Source organism: Perca flavescens, chromosome 6 (genome assembly GCF_004354835.1).
Source record: "Perca flavescens isolate YP-PL-M2 chromosome 6, PFLA_1.0, whole genome shotgun sequence".
NCBI lineage: Eukaryota > Metazoa > Chordata > Actinopteri > Perciformes > Percidae > Perca > Perca flavescens.
This window is the reverse complement of record NC_041336.1, coordinates 16,671,892-16,696,899: the sequence shown is the minus strand read 5'-3', so window position 1 is coordinate 16,696,899 and position 25,008 is coordinate 16,671,892. Positions and strand designations below refer to the sequence as shown.

At 42.8% G+C, this 25,008-nt stretch overlaps 2 protein-coding genes across 4 annotated transcripts in view; one reads left to right on the top strand and one right to left on the bottom strand.

Annotated features, from left to right (window-relative positions):
- Positions 1-242: 242 nt before the first annotated feature.
- Positions 243-10,443, bottom strand: g6fl (g6f-like). Its single transcript, XM_028580987.1, has 11 exons — positions 10,353-10,443; positions 9,203-9,535; positions 8,520-8,786; positions 8,160-8,199; positions 7,505-7,836; positions 4,623-4,889; positions 1,606-1,731; positions 1,335-1,408; positions 1,024-1,050; positions 604-650; positions 243-287 (listed from the first exon to the last, which is right to left on the bottom strand). Exons 1-11 carry the CDS (start codon positions 10,423-10,425, stop codon positions 281-283), a joined length of 1,593 nt encoding a protein of 530 aa, XP_028436788.1. The 5' UTR covers positions 10,426-10,443; the 3' UTR covers positions 243-280.
- A 2,601-nt stretch (positions 10,444-13,044) lies between these two features.
- si:ch73-22o12.1 (nectin-2) overlaps positions 13,045-25,008 on the top strand; it is an 81,926-nt gene continuing 69,962 nt past the window's right edge. For all 3 annotated transcript variants that reach the window (XM_028580986.1, XM_028580985.1, XM_028580984.1), the window contains exon 1: positions 13,045-13,530. In XM_028580986.1, coding sequence (XP_028436787.1) covers positions 13,443-13,530 — 88 coding nt within the window. In that variant the 5' untranslated portion in view covers positions 13,045-13,442. The remainder of the gene's footprint in view (positions 13,531-25,008) is intronic.

Below are 25,008 nucleotides of genomic sequence, written 5' to 3'. Positions count from 1 at the left end.
GAGCCTTATGTGAAAATATTTCCCCCTCTCTATGTGCAGTCATCAAAGCAAATCAGTAAAAATGTACTATTAAAGAGCAATAGCTTAGAATACAACAACAAAAAAACATTCAAACAATTGAGTTGCATTTCCCTAAAGCACTGAAGTTTTTCTTCAAATCCCAACTCTGACATTCAGTTGTTACTTTTGTTTATAAAGGCCTTCTGCTGCAGCTGGGACCTGAGCGGATGTGACAGCTGGATGAAGATGAGATGTGGGTAGGTGATCAGCTCTGACACTGTTAGTATCTGAAAACAAAGCACAAAGACCAACTCACACAAAAATCTCTTGTCCCCCAGTCTCTTTTATTCTTCCTTAAACACAGACAGCCCACGCAACAACAACACAGGGGCGAAGGAGCGCTGCCTGTCAGCACATGGCGTGATGATATGCCACAGTGTCAGGGTGATGTTCAGGCCAACGTGATTGGTGAGTGTGAGAGGAATGTGAGGTGCATATGAGTGACAGTGCAAACACACACACACACACACAACACACACACAACACACACATACAGTTCAACATATAAAAACACACACAGGTGATGCAAGGCTTTTTGCTTACCGCTCCAGTTCCTTATAGACATCATCCTCTCCTCTTGGCTTCAAATCCTGGCATAAAGAAGAAAAGGGGGAAGAGAGGCAGGGGAAGAGTGGGACAGTGAAGAGGAGGATAAAGAGAGAATCATGGTACTGAGGCCAGATTTATGTCCCTCTGTACCCTGTGTAATAAGATTAATTTGTTAATACCACTAATGTAAGGGTGACAGTTGATAGGCAATGGGTTTATCTGAGAGAGGGCTGACAGATTGGAGGAGAGGACTGCAAGTGTGAGGGAAGACATATTCTGCTGACAGCTTAGGGAGGAAGCAATAGAGAGAGTGAGAATCTGTTTGCATTGGTGAATATGTGTTCCACAACTCCTCACAAACACACATATTTACCACGCCTTTGTGTGTGTGCAGGGGACAACACAATAACTCACCATGTAGACTGAGCCCTGGGGAGGAGCCTGTTGGGAAGGGAGGAGAGCAAAGAAAACATGTGTTATGAACAACAAGTGACAGAGAGGGAGTGATAGTGGAAATCAGAGGAAAAACAGAAACAGATGAGAAAAGCAAAAAATAAAAAGAGTAAAAACAAGACGATAGGAAAGGGGAGGGTGGGAGAAACAAAAAGAAAAGAGAAAGAGCTAAATACCAGAGGGGAGGAGTGGAAGAGGAGAAGGTGAGGGTAACATGAGTAGGGAAATCCATCAGAGGATATTTAGTTATAGAAAATGTCTGAATTCATCACCTGTCTGATATCCTCAGGATTTTCATAGATGTTCTCTGCTTCACCCGAGTGGACAGACAGAGACTGCTCAATACCTGAGAACAGAGAGATAATTACCAATACAGACTCACACACATATATACACACTCAAACGCACAGGGACGGGGGACTTGGGGCCAAATTTATTACAACAACCCCATAGGATGTCTTGGCTCACATCACTCAGTGGCAGCCAACAGGGCTGGACGAAACATGGAAAGCTGTCAAAAAAAGAAAACGCCGGAAGACTCACCGCGATCAGAAATGTGTTTCTGTCTCCATAGCAACACACCGACAGCCGCAGCAACCATGGGCACCAGGAGTAATAAAGCAGAGAGAGAAGGGAGCAGGGAGGGGGTGGTCACACTGACACTCTCGACTAAAGGGAGAGACAAAAGTGAGACAGAAAAAAGCCATTAATGTTTCCAAGAACAGTGCTAATATAAAACTTGTAGAGCTGAGTGTGTGGTTGAATGGCAATGCTATTGCGGTTCTCCATTTTGCTCTATTGTTCAGGTCAAGAGGGGGGCAACCTTTTTTTGCAAGCTATAGATTTGAAGACATGTTGCAATTGAGATTTGCTAAACATGTTACATGCATTTGCATCATGCTACTGTCATTCACAGACAATGGGTGCAGTGGAAGAAGGCGAAGAAATCCAGGCTCTGTCAGACAGAGTGAATAGTCTTTACGACAGCTGAGTAGGCATTGATCTGACAGACCCTCAGCCTGGACAGTAGACGCTGTCAATTTGAAACATGAACGAGAAGAAGAATAGAACCAGTATCAAAGAGACCAGATGCTGTCACATCATTACACAAAACCTCAGCAAATGCCACTTCCATAAACAGTAGTTTGATTTGACTTTTTGCAAACCCTATCTGTTCCCTATTTCATAATCTAAATATGTTTGTAGTTATGTAAGTAAAGTCAGGAGAGACTTTTCCATGCACACTCTTAACATCTGATCCTAGCAACAAACTGCCTCCAGGCAAAATGACAAACAATGTAAATAGCAGTCTTTCAGCTGAACCCTGTCAATGCAGCATCGGAAAACAGGTGGATAGAAAGCGTGGGCATGATTATCGCAAACATTACATAAGCAAACCATTTGCTCACTGTAGTACCAGTTAAATTCAGTTGGAAGAGCTCATGCATGCTATCAAACTTGTCAGGTTTGTTTGCATAATGAGGATGACATCAGTCTTGCAAAACACAGCCACAGGGTGACATAAGGATCAAAAGGGATGTATTCGTTTCCACAGAGACCGACTGCTGTAATTTAGTGTACCTTAACAAGTGTTCTGTTGCTACCTGCTCACTTTTCATGGAGCACAAAACGATCAGATCTGTCAGACATTGGATAACCAAAGAGAAGCCTAATAAACAGAACAGTTACTAAAGAGCTACCAAAACAGCCCTTTTTTATTGAGTCATCTTTTCTAAACAGTTCATGCAGTGTCTCTCTGTGGCATTTGAGGTTATCTGATGGACAGAAACCTGGCAAAATTAAAGTCCACTCAGACATCCTATCAAATTTAGTTTGGCCCGCGGGCTTCACCTTAGTCCTGGAGTCACAGCTTTTAGCCGGGTTCAAAAATGATCAATCATTATATGCTGTGTGAGATGTAATTGATTGGTGAGTATGTGTAGAGGTTGCTAATGGAATACTGTGGTGAGTGCTGACCCTAAGACTGACCTGCACTGTTCTCCATGCCAGCTTTAACGCATGAATTATGGTAATTGAGTGCAGGGAAGTGAGGCATAAATGCTTCCAGTTTTTCACTACCACATCCATCTCTCCACCTTTCACTCATCTTTCTCTATCTCACCTTTTCCTTTCCTCTATTTGCACTTCCTTCCTACATCGTCTATTTCATCTCAAATGAGGTGGGGGGTGGGGGTGGATTTATATCAGTTTGATTGTAGAGGAGGGTGTCTGATAGAAGGCAGACCAAAGAACTGCTTTAATGCTTTGCAGATGATGGGCCAACTCAGGATGGCAAATGATTGTAGAAAAACCCCTGACATTTGAAGTACATTATGTGCTGCAGAGCACAATGATTGCTTCCATTTTGCATTCTCTGAACTGTGCCACTGGTGAAAGGAATTCTATTATGCTAAATTTGTTTTAACTTCTACAACCAGCACTATGCTTTTAGATTTGGCTTACAGCACATACAATATCCCCAAATTAAATGTATATATTAGGCTATTTCCAGTGAGCTAAAATGTTGTTTCAGTTTGTTCTTAGAGCCAACCCTGTGGCAAATCCCACTGTCTCTGGATGCCTACTGCTACCCAGAGGAACCATTTATAAACCCTTAACTGTCACTGCTTATTGTCATACTATTCATTATTAACCAATAACAAACGTTTGAGCTATCTTGCACTATTGCAACGTTTGTGCAACCTGTCACTTTTCAACAGTTTAAATGTAGGCCATCCAACCCTCACATTATTTAACTGCTCACGCTGCTCAGTCTAAATTCCTCATGTTACATTGGGCAAATGCACACCCACTACATACATTTCTTTCTGATCCAGCCTCTCCAATCAGGCAAAATCTTGCTGCCTCTTTTCCTCTCCCTATCTTTATCACCTTCTCTTTCTTTCCTCCATTTCCATTACTCTTATAGCCGTACCATCAGTGTGCATCATGATGAGCTCTGGGCCCCTCAACCCAAGTGATGTATTAGTGTACGGGGAGTAAACTCATCTCTGCTAAGGGATCCATTCAACTGTCACATCCTCCTGTGCTCACCCCACAGCCACCAATACAATAAGCCTGAATTATTTAGTTTTTGTGGGGAGATATGTCCTAAGGTCCTGTCTTCTTATATTCACATATCAGCTGGGTGAGTGTGATGAGAAAAACGATTACGGCGCCTTTAAGTTTTATGTTTTATAGAAGAAGAGGCTGAGCAGAGTATTAGCACTGTGGTGGATCTTTTATGAAAAATGGGCACGTAAATGGAGTTATTCCCGCTGGATATTATCTGCAAATGACAACTTCACAGAAGTCTTCACCTGTGACCTTTTTAACTACATTAAGGAATCATGACGTATTTGTTTTTTTCCTCTGTAAACTGTGGGCTTTCTGCCAGATGAATTGACCTGAGGTTGGCTTGAATGCGCCGTAGAATGCTTCACGGAGCACATATCTGAGAATCTTCCACATTCATGGTTCATTATCTCCACTGTGGTTGTCAGGACTCCTGGGCTCGATAAAGAAAATCAGAAAACAGGCCAGTGTGCATTATACCATACCATCCCTGCCATCTTTATGGGGCAGTGGGACAGCTTGCATTGCCGAGATGGTCTGCCCATTTTGCAGCTGTAGGGTGCAGGTGTAGTTCCCAGCTGTGTCAGAGGTGATGGGTAAGGGCAGAATGGTGGTGATGCTGCCAGGCTCGCTGCTTAACAAATGCAGCCGGCGACCCGTCTCCTGGTATTTCCAAGCAGCACTTCGGACCTGGGACACCTCTGAATACAGGCACCTCAGTTTCAGCTCTGAGGAGGAAGAGCTGGTTGTAACTGTGGATGTGATGCAGAGCAGCGTGGGGGAGGGGAGAGGAGTGTAGGAGGATAAGGGAGGGAAAATGTTACAGAGGGATGAAACAAATGAAAAGAAATGGAAGGAAGGATGAGTAAGTGAAAAGGACCGGAAGGAGGGAGGAGGAAGGAGCAAGCAGGATGAGAAAGTTAGTAAAGGGTAGTGTGTGAATATAGAAAAGGCCAAGGACAGATAGAGAGTAATGGGGTAAAGGGAAAGTGATATGAAAAACAAAGAACAATTCAGAGAGGGGTCAAAATAATATATATTCATTAAAGTGATTTGCTGCTAATGCATTGGTTGACTGTGACTGATGCTTAGTGTCTCATCAAACTGAAATGAGGATCCATCTGGGTGTAATCAAGCTCACACACACACACACACACACACACACACACACACACACACACACACACACACACACACACATCCACATTTCAGCCTTGATTAGTGTGATCAGTGTGGGCCACATACAGTCTTAGTGGGAGGGCAGCAGGTATAATCATACATAATGATACTTATAATGAGGTGGGGTAAAAATATATGCGCCACATGATTGGTGGGGTGGATGTGTATGCATGTGTGTGTGTGTGTGTGTGTGTGTGTGTGTGTGTGTGTGTGTGTGTGTGTGTGTGTGTGTGTGTGTGTGTGTGTGTGTGTGTGTGTGTGTGTGTGTGTGTGTGTGTGTGTGTGTATGAGGGATACAGATGTGTGAAGCAGGGTGACAGTGACGGATCGGCTGGTCATATCTGCGCGGCTGTGATGGATGCCAGTGGGACTGTGATTAGTAAAGTCTTCCAAGGCTGCCATGACAGGGCATTGTATGTGTATGTGTATGTGTGTGTGTTGGGTTCTGCGTATGTGGGTGTAAATGTATTCTGCGTGTTTCTGCAAACATCCTCAAGGCTTTCTGATAAAAATCAACAGGTGTTCTGCTCAGTTATTTCTCTTTAAATGTATGAATCGAGCAAATGTTCCTTTTCATGAGCAATAGACTATTGTAAATGTAGCTATTCATTTAATAATGTGACATTTTATCAATAGCTTCAGGAAATTCTCTTCACACTTATTCCACAGTGTATGATCTGTGAGAACAATGAACTGAGAGCTGGTGAGAATTCAGTATCTTGCTTCAGCAAGGCAAATGCTTCTAGAATGGGTCTTTTGGCTACAGGGAAGTCTCTAAATTGACTGTGTCACCCACTGCCATGTACAACTGCCATGTACACTGTTTAGATTAAGAAAGGACTAAGTTTATATTTAGGCTACGTGAATTAGATGAGAACATCAATACCACTCTGTGTGCTACACTCAGTATGGAGCTGGAGCAAAAAAGGCGATTAGCTTAGCTTAGCATAGAGACTGGAAGCAGAGGGAAACAGCTAGCCTGGCTCTGTACAATGTAACATATCTACAGCTCATTAACCAACATGTTATGTCTTTGTTTAATCCATACACAAACAGAAATGCAAAAAATTATGTGCTGTAGCACGAGGGTACAGTGACTTTCGAGTCTTTTTGTCACAGTGAGGTTGCCAGGCAACCAGCAGAGATGCAGTGTCCCACCATTTCTGCAACTTTTAGAAACCTACAATTTTGTGTTTAGCTTGCTGTGCAGAGGTGAGAGGGGAGCCAGGGTTTGCACTATTCTCTCTAGCTCTCATTTTTCATTATTGGCACAACTATTTATTTTAATTTTCATTTGAATAAGTAATCACTGTTATGAATGGCTTTCAGGACAGACTGCCTGAAAATATGCATCATCCCCATAATTAACCAAAATTACATCTCCCCCTCTCTATGACATCCGGCTTTTCACTCCGCTTTCCAGTGTAGCCTTCTATAAAATAAAATAAAAATAAAATAAATTTCCAACGTGGCCGACCAGGTAAATTGTTCTCACAACACCTCGTACAAACTAATTCTGTTCGGGCATAACCCAACTCTTATGCTAAGCTAATCTAATTGCATCCTGGCTTCAGCCTCATTCTTAAAGCGCAGACATAAGAGTGGTACACAGGCTGCTCATCTAACTTTCGGCAAGAAAACAAATAAGCATATTTCCCTAAATGTCAAAGTATTCCTTTAGATAAACTGCAGATAATTAAAAAACAGAATAAATGGGTGGAGAAAGATAATAAATGCATATGCCTCCAACCAGCTCATGAGGGGTCATGTGTTATGGCCGTTGCAGTCACCAGATCTCAACCCAATTGAACAGCTATGGAATATTTCATGATCCAAACACCAAATGAGGGAATATTTTTTGGAAGAATGATGTTCAATCCCCCCAGCAGAGTTTAAAAGACTTGGAGCATAAAAGCTATTGTGGTGGCTCCTGATGGCCCAGCACCTTACTAAGACATTTTATGTTGGTTTTGCCTTTAATTTGTCCTTCCTCTGTTTATTTAGCTCGTTCATCACAGCTGTTTTGCATTACAGCATCCACAAAATGTCATGTTATACAGCACATACACAAGGTTATAATAAAAGTGACACCACTTGTCTCATAAAAACATCCCCGGCCACCCCTTGTTTTATTCTTCCTTATCCACCTCCTTGTTGTCTTTCTCCTCCTCCTAACCCCGACCTGTACCTTTCAGCACGCTGAGCATGGTCTTCTGGATGAAGCCGTTGTCATTGAGGATCACTTCACAGACGTAGAGGCCGCCATCTTTCCACTCAGGTGTGAGCAGAAAGGAGAAGCTACCGGCTTCTGCATTATAGGGTGGGCCGGCGAACTGGAGTTTCTTGCTGTGCTCAGTCCAGAAGGTGGAGCCCCTCCAGCGGTTGTACTGGTGCACCAGTCTCATTTGACTGTGCCTCCTGCTGCTTGGAGGTTGCCACAGCAGACGGACGTAATCCCCCTGGACAACAGGACAGGTCAGGGGGAAGGGTATCCCAGCCTGAGTGGCGGTGGAGATATCTCTTTCTGCAGGCAAGGAGAGAAAAGACCAAGGAAACCAGAACGATAAAATAGATGAGACAGTGAGGAAGACGAATATGAAGACAGTGCAAACAGACAAAGAGCTCAGAAAAAAAGAGGACAAATGAAGAGTGGGGTGTAGACACAGAGAGCAAACAGAATAGTAGGAGAGTAGGGAAATGGAGATAGGGGAGAAATTCCTACAACAATATGGATTAAGTTCTTATATGCTGAGAGTGACTTCTTCAGTTGGTCTTGCATTCGGCTCTGCCTGATTAGCAAGCTGCTGACACAGGACTTTTAGACTGCTTGTGTTACAAGTCACTCACCATGTGTTGCATTGGTAAATGAGACCACATTGTCAGCTGTAGAGAGAAAGGAAGCAAAAACAAATAACGATGAATAAGCAACTATAATATTCACAGGAGGACTGGCTGAATTGTAGTGAAGATCTACAGTAGACTTTTGAATCTTGAAACTGGTCTATAAAAGTCAATACTTTGAAGAACTGTTGCTACAGGATGCTTAAATAAATAATGCTGCTGCTGGAGTTTCTAGCACGGATAGCCACTCATACCATCAACAAAAGCAACAATAAACGTATTCAATTCCACAATGCTTTTGTTTTTCTCTCTCTCTCTCTCTCTCTCTCTCTCTCTCTCTCTCTCTCTCAAATCAGTCTCACCATCAACAGTCACGTCCACATTGAAGGTGACAAGAGTGTTGCTGCTTTTATGCCACAGGTGAACCATACAGACATAGGTCCCATTGTCACTGTATACAACCTGGGGCAGTTTGGCCACTGTGCCTGTGTTTGGCTTTTTCTCGCTTTTAATGGAAATGCCGCCAGGTGCTGCCCAGGTGATCTTGTTGACAGCATTGTCAGGATTAACACTTGCAATCAGCCGCAGGGTGCTGTGCTGAGGAATGGGTACAGCGGGGACAACTGTGACTGGAGATGAGGGAGGACACAGGATAATAGGGGTGGAAGAGGTATTTAAATGTTTTACTCAAGTAAAAGTGTAAATATATTCCATTATAAGTAAATGTTTGGCAGTTACATGTTTACTTCTTAAAGCAGAGAAGAATCACCAGCAAAATAAGTACAAGTACCTTTGCAGAATATATAAATGAAGTGCGCCAAAGGTAATTTATTTTAGGTTCCCATTAATTTAGCACTCAAGCAAATATTAGTTATGTAACATTTCATAATAGCATATGTAAAAAGAGATTTAAAAGACTTTAAAAAGAAAAAAAACAGAATAACACTACATGTTTGCTTTACAAACTAAGATGGAGTTGAGACGTTCCTATGGGGCACAGCTGATGCACGACAAATGTCACAAATCACCTGTTGTTTTTTTCTACCTGTAAGGATGGCTAAGAGGATAATCTTTTCACTCAGTTTCCTCTCGTGTTGCTTTATCAAGCATGAGTAGAGAGCGCCGTCCTCCTTTCTGGGAATAAAGAACAGAGAGAAAACCCCGGTGTCTTTAAAGTTGGGGTCAGTCAATCGCATGGATGCCTTCGAGGCATGACCTGAGAACTCTTCCCTTTCGCTGGCTGAGAGAACCAGTTTCCATTCATCCACACCAAGTGGCTTCACCATCCAGTTAATGGCCACGGCACCCCTCACTGTTGCATCAGTACAGACCAAGGTGGTAGGCATGCCCTCTCGAGCCAACACAACATCGTCCCACTCTGAGGAAGAGAGGACAAAAGTAAAGCATTATAACAGGTGAATTATTCAGACTTCAAGTCTTTAAGAAGACCTTCAAATTCTCCATTTTTACTACAGGGCTGATGTCTGTTTTTATATCCTGTCCTACAAGTATAGGTTCATATGTTTCAAGTCTGTCTTAAAACAATACTCCCATATGTATAGAGGTATTGGTCCCTGTAACAGTTCCTTCTGTCCATACTGGACATCATAAGTGATGGGGGACAGGAGTTTTGTGGAAGCTTATATGGGGCTTCAGTAGTCAGAGTCAAATCTTATGGGTATCTTCCAAAGTTACAATCTTTTTAGCACCAAATTTCCTCTTTTAGTTTCCCTGGACAGCATTTCTTATCTGAGCTGTGGTGGATGGGCAGTAACAAAAAAAAATAACTTTGTACAAAAAGACTAACTTTTGGAACACAGAATACTGAAGCATCGTATTAGCTTCAAATGCATTTAAAAAAAAAAAGTACACTGTATTGTACTTTGGATTTTGTCTTACAGTGAAATCATTTTAGAAAAGGGATTTATTTGCAGCCAGTATGGACAATAGGAAACAATTACAACGACCGTTAACTCTTTCAAAGTATATATGGACATGTGAGGGTCATTTTAGAACAGACTTTTAAAATGTGAATCTATTCTTTAAAGATCGTCAGATTAAAGTCAATAAATATGGAGGAAACAGGTTCATTCATGTTTGCACTCTAAGCAACATTAGCTGGGACATTTAGACTCTCTTCCCAGCAAGATCAGTTTAGGCACATATTTCTAAAAATCACAGAAAGTATTTCATACCTGTGATGCCAGAGTGAGAGGAAAATACCGCAAAGGAAGAAACAAGAATAACGGTGAGAAAACCAGACTCCATCACACATCGAAAGAAAAGAAAAACACCCTTACTGCCAGCTGTTTCTGCAACACTGTGACCTTTCTAAGTATGCTCCAGAACACCAAGTCTTGTTCACTTTCCTGCTATATTACTGGTGTTCCTGACTGTCATGTTAACAAGTTTGCTGCGCATCTTTCAGCCCAACAGGATGTGGCGCGACCAACACTGGGATAATCAACAGGAAAAGACTGTCATTATTGCTATATGTGTGTGTGTGTGTGTGTGTGTGTGTGTGTGTGTGTGTGTGTGTGTGTGTGTGTGTGTGTGTGTGTGTGTGTGTGTGTGTGTATGTATGTATGTTTGAGGCTGATAAACTACATGTACTGATATTACCATGGCCCCACATCATAATGTAGGCCATACAATGTTTTACAACACTTCAAAGCTGAACTTCTGGGTGATTAGTTACAGAACTTCTGACCTTAACATTCAGTTTGACAAAAGGAATGAGCATGTACTGGTGTGTATCACAATGTGTGTGTAACAGAGAAAAACGATAAGAATAGCAGAAAGTGAGGGATTGAGGGAGATGAAAAAGCGAGAAATAAAGAGTTTGGGTTAGTGTGGGTGCACAGCAACCTCTAGGCTACATGTCTTTGCATCCCATAAATGTCTTTAATTAAGCTAAAGGTATTATCAGCTCCTCTGAGCACTATTACAGATTTTACCATAATTACCATTGGGTGAATGGGGGCGGTGAAGAGAGATAGTGAAAGAGAGAAATGCAGATATGTATTGTGGGTGTCTAATGACAGGGAAAGAGAAAAAAATGGGAGAGCAGCAAGGAGGGAGATGTGTGGAGGGAGAGATGCTCAGACAGAAAGAGAAAAACCCAGGGAGCTGAGAAGTGTGAGAGTGTTGCAAGGGAAAAGAGACTGTATGACTTCAAAGAAGCCTGTGGCTGCTGACACAGAGCATGGTACTGATCCTGTGGCCCCGCCTCTATGGGTAAATAATCACCATAAGCCTTGGCTCTGTCTAATGAATCCACTGCCAATGAGCTAATATCTGTTAACTAGGCGCTTCATTATCACTGCCACAGACCCCCGGAGAACACTAGAATGGAGGACAGGATGAATAGCAGCAAGGAGTGAAGGACGAGTGGACAAAGGAAATCGAATGATGCGGGAAGAGGGAGAGAGGGAGGGAGAGAAGGGGGAAGGAATGAGGTGGAAGGAGAGGAAAGTGAAGTGTAAACGAAGGGAAGGTGTAAGCTTTACACTGTTTGGTGTGTGAGATGGCGAGAGAAAAAAAGAAAAAAAAGAGGTGATGCACTGTATCAGTAAAGTGGGTGGTAGCTGGAAAGTGGAAGGTGTGAAGGTCGATTTGGTGTGATGAAAAATAGATGAGTATTGGGAGGAAAGGCAATGAAATCCTCGATTTGGTGGCCGTTTTCTTTAAAGCCCGTTATGCTACCATGAATGCAAACGATTTAGTGGTAGCAGCGGTAGTACAGGTGGTCCCTGCACACTTTCTCTGACTGTGCTGGTGCTCAAACAATCAGATAGAGAGTCAAAAAAAGGCTGCAAAATTAAAAGATGGTTATGCAAAGTACTGTTGGCATTTTAAAACCCACAGCTGCTTTCTTTGCAAGGCATATGCTTCCACAGTCTCTGGATTAACAGTTGACAAGGAGTGGGAAAGAAAATTAAACTCATCCTGTCTCTTTGAAGACATAAATCTCCAAAAGAGGAACATTTTTCAACTGTTTTTCTGGTGTGCAGAACATGGTTTGACCTCTGATCATTATCAGCATCTTCAGAAATACAGTCTGAAAATAAGAGGGTGACACTGGAGGGGAATCTGGAAGAGGAACAGAACAGAAGGAACCAAGCAGCACGGTTTAAACTGTGAGACTTATGGAGATGTAATTACATTGGCTGTAAAACACTTGGGTATAGGGATTAGACCTAAACCAAATAATGCCTTTGCTATGCTAGTATGCACCCTGCCTCAGAGGAAAAATAGGGCAAAAATGAATTGCAAGTTATTCTGTGGAAGAAAAAAAAATCTCATCAACAAGAGAGTCTGCAAATAGATACATGAGAAGCTGTTTCCTCTTGATTGGATTTTTCTGACTGCCACTGGATTTGTATTTTGCCGTTATTTAATGAATGTTTATTGATTTTGGCGTCTGTTGTGCTAGAGTTTATATGAGCTCATCCCAATTGTGTGTGCAGAAACAAGCAGCAGAGGGCGTAAGAATCATCTGTTTCAACGTACCTCACCACTACATCCAAACTGTCTGACTCGGATACACTGTGTAGTAACTTTACATTGTTTTTTAGGTAGAGTGCCACTTTTCTGTAGATAATATAATACATTTGCTGCATATTTAATTGTATGCATCTAGAGCGGTCGGTGCAAATTGATTACAATTATTTTAAGGCAATGTGGATGATGAAGATATCGCCGTATTCCTGGATATGCATCACGCTTTCGGATCATTTCCATGTTTGACAGAAATCAAAGTAAAACATGCTGCACTTTAGATGTTATCTAGGTGCACGTTTTGTTTTCAAAGGTGATAAAACACTGTTGTCGATTTCAACAAGTTGTTCCCAGAGGTCCTAATTGGTTTTTTGGAAAGCAGGGCTGACTCTCAGCCTGATGACATCACCCAGTCAGTCACACACAGTCGGGCCGCCGCGCGCTCAGAGGAACTAGTTGTTGGAGTAGAGAGAGCGCGGCAGCACTTCATTACATCCAGAGCACCGGCTGGGGGGGAATATTCACCTGTGCGCTGCCAGGACGAATTCACAAGGATTTTCAATATTTTTTTTTTAACAGACTTCGTCTTAAAGGCGCAGCGAGGGACATTTGAAACAAGAATCTCTGTCGGACTCCTGGTCTGTCCTGTAGCCAAACAAGTTTATTTTGTTGCCTTGAGTGAGTAATCTTTTACACAGAAACTGACTCGCATCTGAAGGTTTCGATTTTACATTTATTCCGGAGAGACTGCGTGCCTAGTTTCATAGAGGGGACAGTAATCGACCATGGCGAGACATGATGCCCAAATCTGGCATGCCTGCTCAAAAATGATCGGACTGCTCTGCTTGGTCGCGTCGATACTTCGTCAACACGGTAAGAAACGATCACTTATACAAACTTAATAGTGTCCAGTTGGTTGTGAGCAGCACGCTGTCTTTCAATTCTTCTCAAAGCTTTAATAATTTAATTTAAGAGGAGATACATTTAAACCTGACCACCACCTGTCAGGCAGGAGCAGAAAATCCGGCAGGTGATTTCCTCACTCGCTGTAGGCTACTGGCGAGGATTTCAGTTTTAACACTTAAAATGTATTACGATTTTTTTAATACAGTCACGTGAAATTATATTTTAAACTACTACCCGTTTCCTTTTCCTAATTTTTACCATCATTTCGGACATGAATCATCTGTATCGGTCTTTGACCACAGTTTCGGTCGATGACTCAACGCCATGTTTAGTTTTCCTAAGGTGTGGCTCTGTGGAGCAAGGTGTTTTTCTCAGGTAGGCTACCTGCTGGCTTCTGTAGTATAGTCCTCTGCTCTTTTAAGCCACCGTTCTCCTCCTCTTCGCCCCCTGCTCCCTGTTTCTTCCCTCTGTCCGCACATCGTCTTCTATTAGTTACACTTCAGTTGAGAAAAATGGGTCTGGGAACAGCTTTTAATGTACACATAGAGTAACCGAGGGGGCAACAACTTGAAACTCAATCATGTACACTGTCTTCCTAATTTGGGGTTCTTCTGCATAGTTTTCGTTCAGTGAACCACTCCCAGTGTAGGTCTTTATTGTAAATTAGTTGCTATTCCTTTAAACAAGGTAACAGTCAGCCCTGCCTCCCTGGCTACCTGATTAAACAGGTTAATTATTCAGACATTTTCCTCTTCACTTAAGCACAGGTAGCCTACAGGTACCACTGCCACAGTGAGTAGGCCCACAAACAAGAGAAAATATTCCTGGCATGCAGTTAACCCATTAACATATGAATGCCTGTGGCATGAAACCAGTTCATTTTCAGTGCTTCTTGCTAGGCCAGCTATTTGTTTTGTGCAGTAATTGGGGCAAGAATGTAGGCCTAGATCTAACACTCTGGCACAGCTACACTATACACTTTCAGTATACTGTAGCTGTGCTGTAACGTATTTGATTGTTAGGTTGTTTTAATCACGACTCATAAGCACAGTCACTCTTTTCACTTATTCATGCAGTGGGCCTTTTTTGTCCAATTTCATTTTACCGAACATGAAGTGCTCTTAGGGGAGGGACAAGAGTGGGGGAAAACAAAACAAAAGGTTTTACATATTTATGAGTGAGGAAAAACGCAACATTTAACCAGTACAAGCAAAAACACTGCTTTTAGTTTTCTTTCGTTAAACTCTATATATTTTTTTTTCCAGAGTGAACCTCTGACCCTCTTTTGGGTAATAATGAAATTATGCAACCCAAGCTACAGCTGTGGAGCTGAACCTTTTTTACATGTCTGCTTTGCATTTTGTGGTTCCAACTTCTTCTCAAGCTTTGACAGCAGCCACTTACCTCCACCTTCCATCCTGCGTCTGAGAGATGTGATTTAATTCTCTGCAAGTTTTCACTATGCTTATGCTGTAATGTAAAAAAAAATTCAATATTGAGGTTGATGGGTTTTTAATTAAGTTAGGCTTCTGTGGTTACACATGTATATAAAACTAATAGAAACTGGCAGGTGGGATCCAGTTTAAGCTCTGAAATTACACTATAATGCTACCCCCACCCCCCAAGTCAAGGTTGTGAGGGACCACGGATGTGGGTCAGAAAGGCTTGGCCCATTACCATGGAGATGTTTTTATTGGAAGATGGGTGGGCTTATGTGAGGGGGAGTTTGGTGTGGGGGTTATGAGGCTATGGTATTGTCTTTATGGCTGAGTAAGCTGCGTGTGTGCAGGGGGTGACTGGCTGCCTGAGAAACTAGTGGGCATGCAGGGTCAGGGCCGGGGGAGGAGGCTGCTTCCTTCTCTGCTCACAATAAACCAATGTTTTGTCTTTGTATACCTGGAGTCCTCCAGCAAAGCTAATTCAGATGCAAAGCTACTCTTGATGGCTCTCCTTAGTTTCGAGGGAACAGGTGGCTTTTCGGCAGCCTGCTGCAGTGCGCAGGGTTGTAGCTGAGTTTCAGGATTTGCTGGAGAACTAAATGGACAGCGTCTGATTAAGACAGGCGACGCCCCACCTCCCCTCTTTCCCACCCGCCACTTGAAAACTGCCTCTCTCCCGCCATCCCTCGCTCCCTCCCCCACCCCTGCCAGCGAGTACATACAGGGGCCTTGTTCTCGTCTCTTTATTTTCATCTATCTTTCATTCCTGTCCTGTGCTTTTGTTAAGTGACATTGTCCTAGTCATTGGTTCATTCAAATGGCCTTCCTCCCCCGTCTCCCATGGACTGTTTATGACAGGAACAACATGCAGACAGACAGGAAAATAAACCACATGTAACCTCACCCACCATGGTCTGTCATAACGGCTGTAGGATTTCTTGTCAGCCAGAGCGGTATCTGCCCCTCTGAAATGGTGTGTTTTATCATTCCAATAAATGACTTGTGAACACACACACACACACACACACACACACACACACACACACACACACACACACACACACACACACACACACACAGAGGCAACTGATGTTTCTTTTGGCAGTCCTACTTGTGCAATAGCTCAAACTATTAGCTCTATTTCCTTGCACATGGAGAGATTCTGTGAACAGTGGTGCCAAGCCAGAGCCCATTCATGAGAGAGAGAGAGAGAGACTTACACTTTGTCAATTAAGAGGAATTTGATTGATGAATAACGAGGGGAGTTTGTTTTTTTCCTCCCTAATAAAAGAAGGCGAAAGTAAGTCCTTAGTAGCTCATTAGGCCCAGTGAAGCAAGGGGCTTCGGTCTTGGTTTGCTCTTTGTGTTAATGGCTGTCTCAGTTAGGTCCTATCATTATGTAAATGAGCTGTCCTCGCCCCTTCGCACCGGCCCTGTAAATGTCAGAAGGATTTGGAAAAGGTCAGGTGTGTGTCTATATGTGTGTAAGAAAGTCTTGTTCTGGTTGTGGCATTCGCTAGTACGTACACACGCACTTACTAACGGACCTTCCTGTTTAAATGACACATCAATAACCTCCTCCTCCCCCTTATAATCACCATTAAGAGTTCGTTGATTCAGACATAAAATGTGTGCCTGGATTTACAGCTTAATGGAGGGGTGTGTGTGTGTGTGTGTGTGTGTGTGTGTGTGTGTGTGTGTGTGTGTGTGTGTGTGTGTGTGTGTGTGTGTGTGTGTGTGTGTGTGTGTGTGTGTGTGTGTGTGTGTGTGTGTGTGTGTGTGTGTGTGTGTGTGTGTGTGTGTCTAAAATGTGGCCCCATTAATTTTAAATAACTAAATTGTAGAATGACTGAAGCAAATATTTGGCATTTCACCAAATGATCCTAATGATTTAGACGGCTTTCTATTATTACTTGTTATTTCACCAGGTACTGTATTGGATAACAGTGATTTCAGCTTAGTGGCAGTATTTAATGGCTGCCTTGAAATGGAGTACCTCTTATCGAACATTAAACTAGAGACGGATGGAAACCTTTTTTTAATGGGTGCATTGAAAACATTTTAGCAGCAGGCATTTTTAATTTTTAAAAACCCTTTTTTATATGGAAGTATTATATGATTAATATTGATTTAAAAATAATGTTGTTCCTCAAATTTGATCAGGGTCTTAGATATACAGATATTTTGACAAATGAGTTTTAGTGATCCAGAAACACAAAAGATCCATCAGAATAATTGTTGACTTGGCAAATATTATTAGACAGGACGGATGGATCTAAAGAGAGGGAGGTCGATGGACACGAGTCACTGCATCTTGTTGCGTTTTAGGCCGCAGTATTGCACCACAAACACAATTGAGTACACACACACACACACACACTATACAGCTGGTGATGAATAAGGGCTGTAACTGGAGGCTGTGCTGTAAGTCAGATGACATTCCAATAATGGGGAGGAACCGTCACATTGCAGGATGACATTGCATGTGTGCGTTAGTGTTTCCTTCAGGAAATGGTGTGTATCATCCTCATCAGCAACCCTGTTATCTTCCACAGACATCACATCTAAGGACATCCTTTTTTTATCGCTCCCTGCTCATTTAACTGACGCCTTTTCCTTCAACTTGTAAGTAATGATAGTGGATTTCCTGCAACAAGAGAGCAAACCAGGAGCTCTGACGGTTCCATCTCCATGTTAGAAGTCTCCCTTTCCCCCCCTCCGCCTACACGTTCATACTGGATGGATGGCAGCCGGCCTGTGTTGGGTTAGGTCACACTGAGAGCCCCCCACAGGGATGTTTGTATTTGGCTCCCAGGGTTGCCAGACTGCTGGAGTCGCTCCCATCTGATCCAAAGGAAAATGAGCAGAAATCCTTGTCTTAGAAGGAATGCCAAGTGTCATTAATATGTATAGGGGCAGCTCAAGGGTTTCTAAAAACACAACTGCTGGGGTCGATGATGTTCTTGGCAGGAGTGTTGGGCTAAGATGCTATCTAAACTATCTGTGTACGAAACTGTGTGCGTTAGCTCACACATTGATAAGTTCACTGCAAGAGACCATTCCATAATGTACCGTAACCACCCACGTGTTTCTTAATAATGGGAGAGTTTTAAGACTATTTGCAGGAGTAGCATGCCAGCAGCTTATCTTGTATGAAATTGCTATAGGACATGTGGCTTACTTTATTTTTTAGTCACACACACATTTCCACGCCATTAGTCAAGATACCTTCTGCCAGTTCTACATTTCCTTACGTCTAATGGTGTTTTTCTATTCCATGGTACCTGCTCGACTTGCCTCGACTCTACTCGCCTTTTTTGTTTTTCCATTATGAAAAAAAGTCCCTGGTACCTCCATCGAGTTTCCAAGCAAGCTGAGGTGATACCAAAATGTGACGTGAAAACCTGCAGACTACTGATTGGTCGGAAAGAATCATCACTAAACGCTGCGTCATCGTTGCTAGCAACAGACGGGGGTGTCCTGAACAAACCCGTCATTTTTAAATAGTTTAGCCAGCTGTGTGTTTATTTTTGTATTTTTTTTTTGCTGCCTCCAGCTTCTCTTGAAACAGCATTTGTCTTCTGGCTGTGGCAGAATCAAAACCAACACACCTTCAACGTTCTGTGTGTGTCGTGTTAGGTCACGGCAGTTTCCTGCAGCGTCGCTATGACGACCAGCCACGCTAGCCTCACGCATGAGGCTGTACTAAATTTGCAATGGAAAAGGGAGGACGGGGCACCCCGGTCGAGCTGAGTACTAGCAGTGGGTAAGTGCCATAACAAACCCTGGATGGAATTTAGGGAGATGCAGGTCAAAGCCATTCCAGCTCAGCCAATGTGGAGAATGAGCAGTAATTCCAATTGAAGATCCATTGAAAGGCAGCCAAACTCTTTAAAATAAAATCCCCTTAATTAACTAGACTTGGGAGATGGGCGTCTCTGTGACCCCGCTGTAGTAAAATCACCGACGGGAAGCGGCAAAGGAGGAGTGGGGGAGTTGAGGATGTCGACATTTTCAAATTCCACACCGCAGCATCTTGGCAGAGCGGATGAAGGAGGATTTCGAAAAAAAAAAAAAAAACTGAGGGAGTGAACTAGGGAGGCCAAGAATGATCCGCTCATTTGTAATTTAGTCGCACCTCCCGCCCCTCTTCTACTCCCTCTCTTAAAGCAAGAGATGCATATTTAACAGCCAAAGAGCCCTCCATTGTGGACAGTAAAGGACTGCTTGCACCAACCTTTCTCTTTTTATTATGGTTACCTGACCTGTACCCTCTCCCTGTCATCTTTCCTTCTCTTTCTTCTGTCTTTGTCGCATTCTTTTATTTCAGAAATCCTCCCCATAGTGGACTCAGCAGATCTATGTGCAACTAAGCACGGAGGCCCTTGACTGTGTCCTCCTCAGCGTGTCTATATATATATATATATATATATATATATATATATATATATATATATATATATATATATATATATATATATATATATATATATATATATATATATATATATATACACACACACACACACGGCAGCTCATTAGCAGTCACCTTAATGTGTCTAAATGTAGTTTGCGAGGTGGAAGGTGGTTTGCGTTATTGATCTGGTATTGAATGGTGGATGATGCAGTGCCCTTATGTGATATTGAAAACATTTAGGGCTTGCTCTGTCGGCATGACAGCACCATGAACCATCTCTCTCTCCCCTCCTCCTCCGCTAATCCCTCCCTGTGTCCTCCATGCCCCGAGATTGTGAAATGTCGAGCCAGCTTTTGCTTTTACTTCCTTTTCAGTCTTCTTTTTTTTTTTTCAAACATTTTGTTCCTTTTATCAACACGTGTTACTAGCAACATTAGCTACAGCCGTTTTGTTACCTACCTGCACACACCTTTGCTCCTCTATTAATACTGGCACACAGACGTGCTGCATCTTCGTCACATCTGACTTAGACGAGGTGAGGTCAAATTCACACCTATTGGAGGCAGTGGACAGGCTGGCTACTGGAGGAAATTGAATTTGGTGTGACAGGGTCCTGTCAGGGCTCTAGGAGCTGGATATAGAGTCATGCTCCCCAAAACCTTATGCACACCAGCTGCTTTCAACTTGGTCAGCTTTTCTCGTGATCCCAGCCGACTTAGAAATATGAGATAAAAAAACAGAATACGCCATCGCAGATATAATGCACAACAGGTTTATTTCTCATGAAAGCAAGTGGAGTGTTCATGTGTTTCACACGCCAAGCAGCATTTTTTGCGATCTTGCCACTGATATTGGTGCTATCTGTTGTTTCACTTGTTGGTTTAAAAATGTGCCGCCATGCTATGCCGATAAACAAGCAGCACAGTGGTCATTGGTCCCCAGAGCCATGAAATGGCAGGAGGATTGAAATCCTCCCCTGAAGCAAATGGCACATTAAGGTCAAATGGAGGCAGCAGGTTTATTCAGTTATCAGGCCTGTGCTTTGTCAACAGGGTGTGCTGGCATGTGTTTGGTGTGGCTCCTTAGGGAGTGCAGGTCCTCCTTCGTTAAAACGATTTGTCTCATTCATGAGTTCAACTGATTGCCTGCTCTCTAATCGGCCCCTTGGTCCCCTCTGTCACTCTCCCCCTGTCACATGTGTGCCTTTACTTTCACTCCTCCATCTTGATTCATTCTTCGTCTGCCCTCTGTCTTTCTCTGTTTATGTCTTCTCCTAATGCTCCAAACTTCCTTCTCTCTGTAATTTGGTCTGCATAATTGCTCCATCTGCTCAGTAAACTGCTGTCTCTTACTGTATCTCTTTCCTCCTCTCGTCCTGTTCTTTGTTCTCCTTCGCTGCATTCTTAGTCATCAATCCCTCGTTTCTGCTTCTGTAATTGGAATGTCTGTTACTTTCCGCTATCCTCTTACTCTCTCTTTCCCCCTTAATCTCTCTCCCTCTCTCCCTCTCTTCTGAAGCGTTATTCCTCTGCCTGTCCCACTGTCCAATTCCCTAGTTGTCTCCTCCACCTATGTCAGCCCCAGAGTTTCTCTTCTTTCCCTATCCAAACTACCTATGCTACTTTGCCTCTTCTACTCTCATTTGCTCCCTCTGTCTTTCGCTCTACTTTCCTCTCATACCTTCTCAACAGTCCGTGCTCTCCCTACAGACATTTGTATTGCAGGCATATGTACCTTCCTATCCCCACTAACGAGGTCTTCGGTTTCTTTTCCCTTCTTCACATCAATCACTCTCTCTCTTACACTTTTCCTCCTCCCTCTTTCTTTTTTAATAGGAAAGAAAACCTCCTGCCTCTCCACCCTGGTGGGCATTTTTTTGAAGGTTAAGTTGCTGTGACACTTTTACAGTGTTTCATCCAACCTCACCCTTCCCCGCTGATTGTCTCACCCTCCTCTCCCTTGCCCAGGCTGCACAAACGACACTCATCACCCCAACATCCTTACACACGACCGCACAAACAGTGCATATGTCGCAGACACATGCACACCATTCTCAAGGCTGATTTGATGGTTGAATCACTTGATTATTGTACTGAGGACAGGAAAGGGGAAGTGACAGAACAAAATCAAGCCGGTGAGCAAAGCATGAGAGTTAAAATGGAAACAGATGCAGGGTTTTATTTCATTTCAGCAGAGCTAACCTGTCGTGCCGTGGTGGGATCAGGCTGACGATGTCCACTCCCCTGCTGTGACATGCTGTCACACACTCCTCTCCCCCGCAGGCGCTTACTAGGCCAGTAATATAGCTTGACTCATATAACAAGAATCTCACACTGACGTTGAAAGGGGCTTACATTTGAAGAGTTAATTCCCAGCGTACAATGTAGTGCAATCTAATACTTTAGATTTACTTTTTTTAGATTTAGATATATATATTTTTTTTTTTATATAATGGTGCAATTTAGATACTATGCACATGTTTTGAATTGAATATATGCATAGTATCACTATAAATCTTTATTTGTTTATCTGATCCATCTTGGTACTCTGTGACTTTTTAAAATTTAGTTTTGAACTTATAGAGCATATACAAAAAAATATTAAAAATGCAGATTTGTTGTTTCTATCAGTTTCCATAACCGTCTTGATGGAAATGTCAATAGAAATGTTTTTATAAAATCCTTCAACCAACAACACAATATAAAAGTTGTTCCTATATTATCCAACCTAAAAGAGTATGTACTTTCACCTTTTAGTCATTCAACAGAAAATTAATGGGAAACTCTTGATTAATTGCTCAAATGTAGTTATTTTCTGTTTTCATCTTTGAGTATTGGACTGTTGTCCAAGATGTCACCATGGGCACTGTAAATCACATCTTATTTATTTTTTAAACCTTATTCAACATACATTTGCACAGGAAGAAATGAACATTCAACAGCAGCAACCCTGAGATGTTGTTTTGTCTGGTTACTGCCAGACAGAATGGATGCACTTGGTGTTTCTGAAAACAGACACAGTATTGTTCTCAGCCCAAGCTGTGAGACCCTCCTCCTCCTTCCTCCCCTCAGACTCTCTCCCCCTAATCCAGGTGAGCCGAGGGAGACCATTGAAAAGGCCATCTATTGTCCTCCCTCCCCTTTTCCTTTCCTCTCTCTGCACTACACCTGTATCAATGGACAGGCCTGCCTTTGAGTCGTGGCCCTTGAGGGAAAGTGGCTTTGTAACAAGAGATGATTGGGTAATTTCTCTTGAAATGGAGGGACTTTCTGTTGTGTGGATGAACCACCATAGTGCCTTTTCTAACAGGGTTTCTTGGTACATAAGTCCTTGATACGCTCCTTAAAGGGCATTTGTGTGCAGAAAGTCAAATATTTGGCAGTTCCTATGCGATATGCATGTTTACGCTGCACACGTATCATTCACTTGCTCGTTATTTGGCTGCTTGCTGTTTTGGTTTTCTATCTTGGCCTCTTTAGGAAATGCCGAAAGGGAGGGGATGAAAGAGGAGCGGGAAAGAGACGGAGAGAGCAGGAGAGACGGTATCTTCTCTGCTGACTAGTACTACACCGAGGCCCTCTGGGTGTGTGCTCGTTCCCTCAGCCTGCTGGGAGCCATCTCCTGAAGCCACCTCCTTTTTTTTTTTTAAAAGCTTTTAAAGGAAACACTTTAACCGCTTACTTCTGTCCTTTCCCTCTCTTCCCACTTTCCTCCTCTCGCAACAAGCTCGCGGCTGATTCGTGCACCAGTGATTCATGAATTTATCTCTGGCACGGAACAGTCATGCGGGGTGCTCGTATACGTGTGTGTGTCGAGTGTGTGCCGGGTCTGAGCGACAGAAGAAGGCTGCATCCTGGGGTGGGTGGGGGGGGTAGAGAGGGAGAAGGAGAGAGGGAATGTGCTGTGATGCCAGCCGTGATTAGAGCGGTAGCACTCGTCGTTTAAACACACATTTAAATAGACACAGCCTCGGGAAGATGGGAGGGGGGTGAGGTGAGGAAGAGGATGTGGTTCCTCTGCTTGTGTAAACTAACACAAGTGTTCTCAGTTCTGGTTTTAAATAGAAGTCCCTCAGGCTCCACCTACCAACTTTCCCTTGTTCACTGGTTTGTCTCTCTTTCTCTCCTTTTTCTTCCACTGTCTCCCTCTCCATTTTGCTCTTTACATTTGATACAAAATTGCTTTATCTGGCATAGATTGTTGATGTTCTACATATATCTTTCTCTTTGTCCGCCCTTCTCTATCCTTCTCCTCTGCATTCTTTTACATGACTCCCTCTCATGTGGCCGCTCATTTGGCTGTCATCCCTGTGCCAGCCAGTTCCCTTCCTCTCTTTCAATTTATCTCTCCTCCTCATTCCTTCCAGATTACTCGCTTTCTCCCGTCTCTCCCTTCATCACCTCAGCCCAATGTGAGTTTTATCTACCCCCCTTCTTCCTTTTCCTCTCTGAACCTAAATCGGTCTGCTTGTCTCAGGTTTGAGTGTCCTACTTTGATTTCATCTCCCTCTCCCCCTGCTCTTTGCTCCTCCCTTCCTCTCTCTGGTGTTTATTTACATGGAGGGGGATGAAGGTCGGACTGTCAGTATGGATTGATGGATGGCGAGAGGCCATGGGTGAGAGGATCTGGGCGTTTGATGGACACCCTTGTCAGTCAGGATACTACTTAAAGAATTGAATCGTTCGTTATTGTGAAAAGGTGTGGGGGACTTGCCGGCTATATTAAGATATTCACCTCAGAGTGCTCATTCTTCTCACCACTGGTGTCCTTTCTGTACCCATTGATCTAAAATGATTTCCATAATTTGGGTTTATAGGTCCCAACGAGCTAAAAGTAAACCATTCTTTAGACATTTATTGACATTTTAGAAAATACAACCTCTCGATTGACACACTTCGCTGCACCACACTTCTGCCCTTTTTAAAAAGCTTGTCTCTTGTAGATGACATAATTATGCAGCGTCAACGTGTGACAAGCTGAGTTTTCGCTGCATTAGAAGAATTAATATGCACAGCGTAGGAGGGAGCCTGTCCATGATCTTCTAATGCTTATAGCCACTCAGTCCCCTCTGCTCATCTTGGGCAGCCATCACACTCTGGACCAAGTTATCTCTGAAGCTATCAAGGCTAATGCTCAACTGTCTTCTTTTTCCATCCAGTAGTACGTTTTAAGACTCGTATAATCACCATCTGTAATGCATTCATTTGTCAAGTATAATGAATGCACTTGAGTTTTTACTCAGTCATTTAATGCTGACACAAGGGTTAATTGGCCTTAAGGGAATCAGATATAGGCTATGATATCATAGTAATGCCAGTCTGATTACATATTTAATGCATAATTCAATATTAGACTGGATTTCTATGAAAGTCACAAACCTGTCTAGATCAGGGGTCTTCAACGTTTATTAAGCCAAGGACCCCTTAACTAAAAAAGAGACGGAGCAGGGATCCCCTACTTCATATATTGTATAAAATGAGGTTACATATTAAACTTGGCCTATAATAACGTGTAGGCGACCTAAAGCCTTTATATTTTTGCATAGAATACCAAGCTATTAAAACAATAATTGTTGGCATGATTTTATAA